The 6,901-nt window shown below is 54.6% G+C and overlaps 1 protein-coding gene across 1 annotated transcript; it reads right to left on the bottom strand.

Annotated features, from left to right (window-relative positions):
- Positions 1-4,813: 4,813 nt before the first annotated feature.
- Positions 4,814-6,325, bottom strand: LBX1 (ladybird homeobox 1). The gene is made up of 2 exons (XM_052799518.1): positions 5,655-6,325; positions 4,814-5,333 (listed from the first exon to the last, which is right to left on the bottom strand). Exons 1-2 carry the CDS (start codon positions 5,977-5,979, stop codon positions 4,831-4,833), a joined length of 828 nt encoding a protein of 275 aa, XP_052655478.1. The 5' UTR covers positions 5,980-6,325; the 3' UTR covers positions 4,814-4,830.
- Between the last annotated feature and the right edge of the window lie 576 nt (positions 6,326-6,901).

The following is a 6,901-nucleotide window of genomic DNA, read 5'->3' as shown; positions in this document are numbered from 1 at the left end:
CGGTCCCCGGCGTGCCGGTCCCCGGTGTGCCAGGGCCGGGGGCAGGCGGGCAGCGGCCCTGTACCGGGGAGCGGAGGAGAGAGGCTGCGATTCCTGCCCCAACCCCAGAATCAGGAAGAAAAAGCCTTTCCTTTCAGCAGAGACTCATGCATCAAACTTCAATTTTCCGGACGATTGAATTAGTGATTTTTTTTCTCCTGAACTAAAATACACTTAAGTCTTTGGGATTAATTACCACGTTCTGGTCCCTCAGACTGTAGTATTAGTTATCGTTGCCATATTCGACATCAGCCCTGACACCTCATAAAATAAGGAACTGAATTTCACTGACTCAACCTGCTTTAGCCCTGTTGGATAATTCAGGAGGGGGCTTTATTCTCCGTCTGGGAGCCCTGTGTGAAGTGAACAAGAGCAAATACGGATCTCCTCCCCCCCACACCCCGAAAAAAAAATTAGAAGCATTAAAAATCCCCCAAACCCCAAAGGGTAGCATTTCCAAGCAGACAACACCCCCCACCGCCCCCTCCCCTCCCGCTTCCCTCCCACTTCCAAACGAAATCCAAGGCCGTGTCAGGTTTGGGGATGAAGGATGGGGACGGGGGGTGGGGGGCACGTCGGCTCCTGCGTTTGAGAAATGGCGTTTCTGTCGGGAGGGCACAGCGTGGGCCAGGGTGCGGGCAGGACCGAGACCCCCCGGGGGTCGCCATGCCCGAGGCAGGAGTGCAGCCGCCGGGCTGCGCCTGCCCGCACTTGCCCGCGCCCAGTGCCCACGTCCGCCCCGACGGGGGGGACAAGGGGCACCGCAGCCCCCGACGGGGCGGGCGGCGGGGGGACTGCCGGGCCTCCAGCCCGCTCCCGCATAGCCCTCCCCCCCGTCCCGCACACCCTTTTGCCAAACTGCGGGTTTTCATCTCCCCGGGCCAGGAGCTGGGGGGATTTCGCAGCCCTCCTTGCCCGGGTTTATGCCTTTATTTTTCCCGTCGGGAATCCTGCCTTCTCCCGTTGAATCCGGACCCTCTTCGGTCTGATCCGTTTGGGAAAGGCCGGTCTCTCCCCCTGCCCCGTGCCCACCTCCCCACGGCGGGGGGAATGGCGGGGAGCCGGTCCCCGGGGCACGGAGCACCGGGCCAGTGGCGAGGAGCTCCCAAACGCTCCGGGTTTGCCCGGGGGTGGGAAAACGGGACCGGCTCTGCCCCCCCCCCCCCCGTCAATCCACGCAGGGAGCAGCGGGGGCAAGGAGAAGGCCAGCCAAGGGGGCCGCTGACCCGGGTCCCCCCAGCCAGCAAGTCCCGGGGGTCTCGGCCCAGCTCTCCCCTTCTCCGGGGCAGCGCTGGCCCCGGCGCGGAGCGGCCGGCGGCGGCCGGGCCAGATCCCCCGCCCGCAGGGCCGGCTGGTTTAGGGGCACAGGGTAACTGGGGGGTCTGTGGTGGGCAGGAGGGGTTCCGTGGGGGCCCTGCCCGCCGCCCGGAGCGCGGCCCCGGCAGCAGCCCTCCGAGCCGGCTGGGAAGGGCTGCGGCCGGGTCAGCCCCAAAGGGCACGATTCGGCGCTGTGACCGCGTCCCTACTTCTGCTGCGGGGAAAAAAACAGAGAGAGAGGAACGAAATTAAAAATAAGGGGGAAAAAAAGCCAATTCCGGATTGTATCTAAAATTCGAGGGAAAGCAAACCCCGAGCAATAAATCTACCCGGCTAGGTAATCCCAGGAAACGGCGCGTTTCAAAACGCATGACAAATGAGGGGCACAAGCCGGCGCTTCATTATTAAGCTAAAAAAAAAAAAAAAAGCTTTTGTTTTTCAATATGCAAATTAAATAACCAAAATCCCAGCTATTTGGAAATGGGGGGCGAGCCAAATTAACACGCTGCAAATCTTCGAGAGGAGGCTTTATTTACTAACCCGCCCCAGCCACGTGTGGTAAACTTCTGCGGGTGCAAGGCGGCCCGGCATCTCTTCTCTTTGCACACAGAAGTCAATAGATCAGAACTCCAAATTAACTCCCAGCCTATTTTCCATACACCCAGCCACCTTTTTTTTTTTTTTTATTTCTTAGTTATATTGAATTGTAGTGTTTGCAGCCTCATTAAATCCATTCCAAGACAAAAGAATAAAAGACTGGGGGGAGGGAGGGAACAGGAGAGGAGGGGGAAGAGGAGAGGGAATGGGGGAGAAAAAAAAGAACAGATAAAGAAAACAAATAAAGCCCTTTAACTAGATCTTCACATAAATGTCACAGTTTCTCAGCATTTACGATTTGCCTGTTTAGCATAAAAACACTTAAGGACAAGATTGAAGGCTTTCTGAGAGATCTGGACAGAAGTCAAAGCTATCACTCGGAGGTAAAAAACAAAAAACCAAACCAAAACAAAAAAAAAACAAACAAAAAAAGAGGGGATGGCGGGGTGGGGGCGGGAGGTGGCAGAAAACAAGTGCTCTTCCAAATAATACTAAAGAAAAGTGAATTTCATTGTAATTCATAGGCTTGTTCCAAATACCAAGAGAGAAAGAGAGAAGAATAGAAGCGCACAGATGCCCCGACGAAGGGAGAACAGCTCTGCTCCCATTGTTGTGGAGTTAAACAGTGGAAGGGAGGGTTAACCTAATCCATCAAATTGTCTGGAAATTGTGAAGAAAATTCAAAAACCATATGGTCTCCAAGCGCTCGCCTTCTCTCTGCTGCGGAGGGGCACGCTTGTTTCAGCATGGCGAACCGCAGGAGGCTGTATATGCTCCATTGTCGCTTGTCACTTCAGAGAAGAGGGCTCATTTGTCCCCAGTTTTCATGCTTTACGCTAAAAATTACAACCCCATCCATTCTCAAAGAGGAGAAAGATTTATTTAGCCTCGGAGAAACTGGACCAAAAAAAAAAAAAATCCAACCCACAAACCAACCCTGTCTTATCTGGACACTTCTCCGCCGAGCTCTGCCACTGTACACCAGATTTGTCTTTCTCACATAAATTTTGCAAAGAATAGAGAGAAACACACGTTGCTCGACTCCAAAGGCAGGTCACGCTGCCAAGAGAAAACACATTCACTAAAGCCTTAATTTTTTTTTTTTTTGGAGGGGGCGGAAGAGAGGGGGGAAAAAAAGAAAAGAAAAGGAAAGGGAGGAAATGAAACATTTTCCATCCTCGTGTCCCCGTAGCAGCGCTTCTGCCCAGGAGCGGGAGGTCTGGCCCGCCGGGCGGAGGGCAGCTCCCCCCGCTCACACACACCGCTCCTTTTGTCCAAATCGGTGATAACTCCTTCCCCTCCGCTCGGATTTGTTTTTTCTTTCTTTCTTTTCTTTTTTTTTTTTTTTCCCCCCCCTCCCCTCCTCCCTTTTCTCTCTAATTTCGGGCTGGAAATGCCCTGCTGGAGGCGGGAGCGGTGGTGCGGGAGGGGGGTGCCGGTGGTCCCGGTCCCGCTCCGGCCGCCGCGCATCCCCCGCGCCGGGGAAGCGCTCCCAGCACCTCCTGCCTTATTGATCTGCCGGATTGTCCCTCTGCTAAACCTCTACCTAGCATTAACCTTAACGAAAAAAACCCAAACAAACCAAACCCCCAAACAAACAAACAAGAAGTAATAAAGTTCTCGCTCGTGTGCTCCTTCCCCGTCGTTTTCTCACAGGTAATGTGGGTAAAGTAACTTTAAATGCAAACGGGATGGAAGATTCCTGGGGGGGGGAAAGTCTGTCGTAACCTCGAGTCAGCGGAGCGGTTCTTCGTTCACAAAGAAGGACGTTAAAAGTATATTAAAATGGTAAAGATTTTATTGTATCGGAAAAAAGAGCTATCTGTACAATTCTAAGAGACAGTAAATAAAGCGACATTGTCCCTACCGGAACTTAAATAGCAGGCCTTTTAAAATTTGTACAATTCAAACAAAAACAGGTCTTAAATCTGTACATTTTTTTAAATTTATACTGTAATATTTAAATGTATTGATCTTGGGATTTGTCCTTTTTTATTTCCGTAGCATGCAAAAATTCTAAAAAGAGTAAAAAATAATTCTAGGATTTTTTTTTCATTTTCGATTTTTTGTTACCACCTTCATATCAAAAATACGAAAGGCAGCTTTTTAATAAAAGCACAACAATAGCAGAAAATGGTAAAAATAGCTTTTAATTGGTAAAATGAGGCAGAAATTGCATTTGAGACAAATCTCTATGCTCTAGGAAAAAAAGAAAGTATATATTTTTCAACTTGCATTATAACCCATCCCCAAGTTCCCAAGATTGCGAAAGAAAAAAATATTTTTAAAAGGAAAAAAAAAATTACTTCGTGCACATCTGAAACATGCAAGGAAAGGAAAGTGGCTAATTTTTGCTGTTGCCGTTTCAAGTCTAACTTAAATCTCCTCTAAAGTGGTTCGTTTCGGAAGTCTTTTGAAAACAACTGCCTACCCAAACATCTGTTGGAAGCCGAGTTTATTCCAAGGTTACGCGTCTCCCGTATAGACAAAATAATCGTCATTGATAGCTATTAAAAAAAAATAATCAAAACCTCAAAAAGAAGGGGGAAGGAAAAAAAATCCAATATATACGTTTAAATATTTATACAGAAGCCGTCCGTAATTGCACCATTCCGAAGATGTGACAGGCGGAGGGATACCGACTCTACCCTAAATTAATTTGTGTTTGCGTGTGGGTGTTTGTGGTGGGTTTCTATTGCTTATTGCTCCGACCGAGGGGGAGCAGCCGCCTTGCCGCGCTGCCGGGGCCGGGATGGGGGGCCGGGGGTGCCGATTTGGAGCTGTCGGGGTGGGGCGGTGGGGGGGAGCGGGCCGGGCCGGGGTGGGGGTGGTGGTAGTGGGGGGGTGGGTGTGGGGGAGAGGCCCGCCGGCCGCCCCTCAGTCATCCACGTCGATCTCCACGTCCTCCTCCTCCTCCTCCTCCTCCTCCTCGCTGTCCCGGCGGCTGCGGGGCCGCTCCGTGGGGGGCGAGGCGGGGCGGGGCGGCGGCGGGGCGCCGGGCTCCCGGGCGGCGGAGGGGGGCGGCGGCGGGGAACCGGACCGCGCCTTGCCCCTTCCCTCGGCGCTGGGCTCCAGCTCGGCCAAGGCCACGATGTCCACGGCGGGGTTGGGGCCCAGCTTTTTGGCCGATTCCACGTCGGCCTTCATCTCCTCCAGGTCTCGCTTGAGCTTGGCGCGGCGGTTCTGGAACCAGGTGATGACCTGGGCATTGGTGAGCCCCAGCTGCTGGGCGATCTGGTCCCGGTCCGCCGGTGACAAGTATTTTTGGTAGAGGAACCGCTTCTCCAGCTCGTAGATCTGGTGGTTGGTGAAGGCCGTCCGCGACTTTCGACGCTTCTTTGGCGTTTGCCGCTGACCGAAGATCGTCATCCCGTCCCTGCCTGCCGACGAGCCGCCAGATTGTCGCCGCTTTCCCCATGTCTCCCCCCCACCCGAGCCCCCAGACCCCACGTCGGTATCGGGGGGGTGTGGGTGGGTGGGTTGGGGGGGCGGGGAGCGGGGCAGAGCCGCCGTTACCGCACCCCGAGGGCTGCAGGGGGGAGGATGCCGCCGGGTACCGGCCGCCCCGGGACCCCCCCATCCCACCCCGTGCGACACCCCGGGAGATGGGGGGGGCGGGGGGGGAGGAAGGAAAAACAGGCCGTGGGGAGGAGCGGGGCACCCACCCGCGGGAGGATCCCCCCACTCTGCGAGGGGCTTACCTTCGGCCGCCTGCAGCACGCTGACTTCCAGCCCCTTGAAGGTCTTGCTGGCCAGTTCTTCCAGGGCGCAGAGGGGCGAGGTTTGGGAGAGCAGCGCCCGGCCGGAGAGGGGCAGCCCGGCCGGGGGATGCTTCTCGGCGGCGGAGAGGAGGTGGGCCGTTCCGCAGAGGGTGTAACTCCTCCGCACCGAGGGCTTGTTGAGGATGTCCTCGATGCTGAAGGGGGTGAGGGGCTTGTTGGAGTTGGCCGGCGGTGGGAGGTGATCCAAGGGGCTCCGCCGCCGTTCTTCCCCCGAGGAAGGCTTGGGTTCTTCTTTGGAAGTCATGGTGGGGCCGGGCCGCGCGGGGCTGCCTTCCCCACCCGCGACGGGGATGCGCTGCCGCGGGGAGAAGCCCCCGGCGGGACCGCGGGGTGACTGCGGCGGAGACAGCGAGCAAAAGTTGAAGCCCACCTCCAACTCCGGCGGAGGAGCCCCGGGTCCTCCCGGGGAGAGCCACGTCTGGCGGCGGGCAGGGCGGGCAGGGCGGCGGGCTGCGGCCGGGAGCGGAGCTGCCGTCGGTCCCTCGCCGAGAGGTGGTCCTGCCGCACCTCTTGTCCCAGGGTTTTGGGTCGGGGATTTCCCCCCCCCTCCCTCTCTCTCTCTCCTCACTCTCCGCTCGCTCGCTCTCTCCTCTCTCTTCCTCTTCCCAGCTGCTATTTTAAGAAACACCCCAAATCGCAGCACTTTCCCTGCCCTCCCCCCCCAAGAGCGAATACCCCCCCAAAATAATTTAAAAAAAAGAAGGAAAAAAGAAAAAAAAAAAAGACGACTTCGGAGAGGGGGAGAGCAGCCCTCGCACCGAGACCTCGGACCAGGGGGAAAGAGGCGAGAAGAGACGGGGTAATTGACTATTGCTAACAAGTTATTGTTGATTGGGAGGTAATCAATTATCTTCAATGACACTTTTCGCCCTCTCTCTCTCTCTCTCTCTCGCTCTCTCTCTCTCTGTCCAATGCAGGCTTTTGCAAGTTCGGAGACCCATTAATTAGGAGGCGGTATGGAGGTGGAGCCCAGTTGAATTATAATGCTGAATGCACTTGTCATATTCTGGCCCTGCTATTTGTTTGGACATATATATTTTTAAATTACATTACAAACCAGCCTTTATTGCATCAGGATAATACAGTATAGTGAAAAATAATAATAAGCGAAAACAAAACAAAACGAAAAATATCCGGCGGTATCTCTTTTTTTTTTCTTCCCCCCG

Source organism: Harpia harpyja, chromosome 10 (genome assembly GCF_026419915.1).
Source record: "Harpia harpyja isolate bHarHar1 chromosome 10, bHarHar1 primary haplotype, whole genome shotgun sequence".
Classification (NCBI taxonomy): domain Eukaryota; kingdom Metazoa; phylum Chordata; class Aves; order Accipitriformes; family Accipitridae; genus Harpia; species Harpia harpyja.
The sequence above is the reverse complement of the archived record's forward strand: the minus strand, read 5'-3'. Positions and strand labels throughout refer to the sequence as shown.

What these genes read in the sequence shown, in the direction of transcription:
- LBX1 (XM_052799518.1), bottom strand. Translation starts at nt 5,979, where the DNA reads ATGACTTCCAAAGAAGAACCCAAGCCTTCCTCGGGGGAAGAACGGCGG. An exon ending in CGTGCTGCAGGCGGCCGAAG is followed by an intron (nt 5,334 to 5,654) that starts GTAAGCCCCTCG and finishes GCTCGTCGGCAG; the next exon opens with GCAGGGACGGGATGACGATC.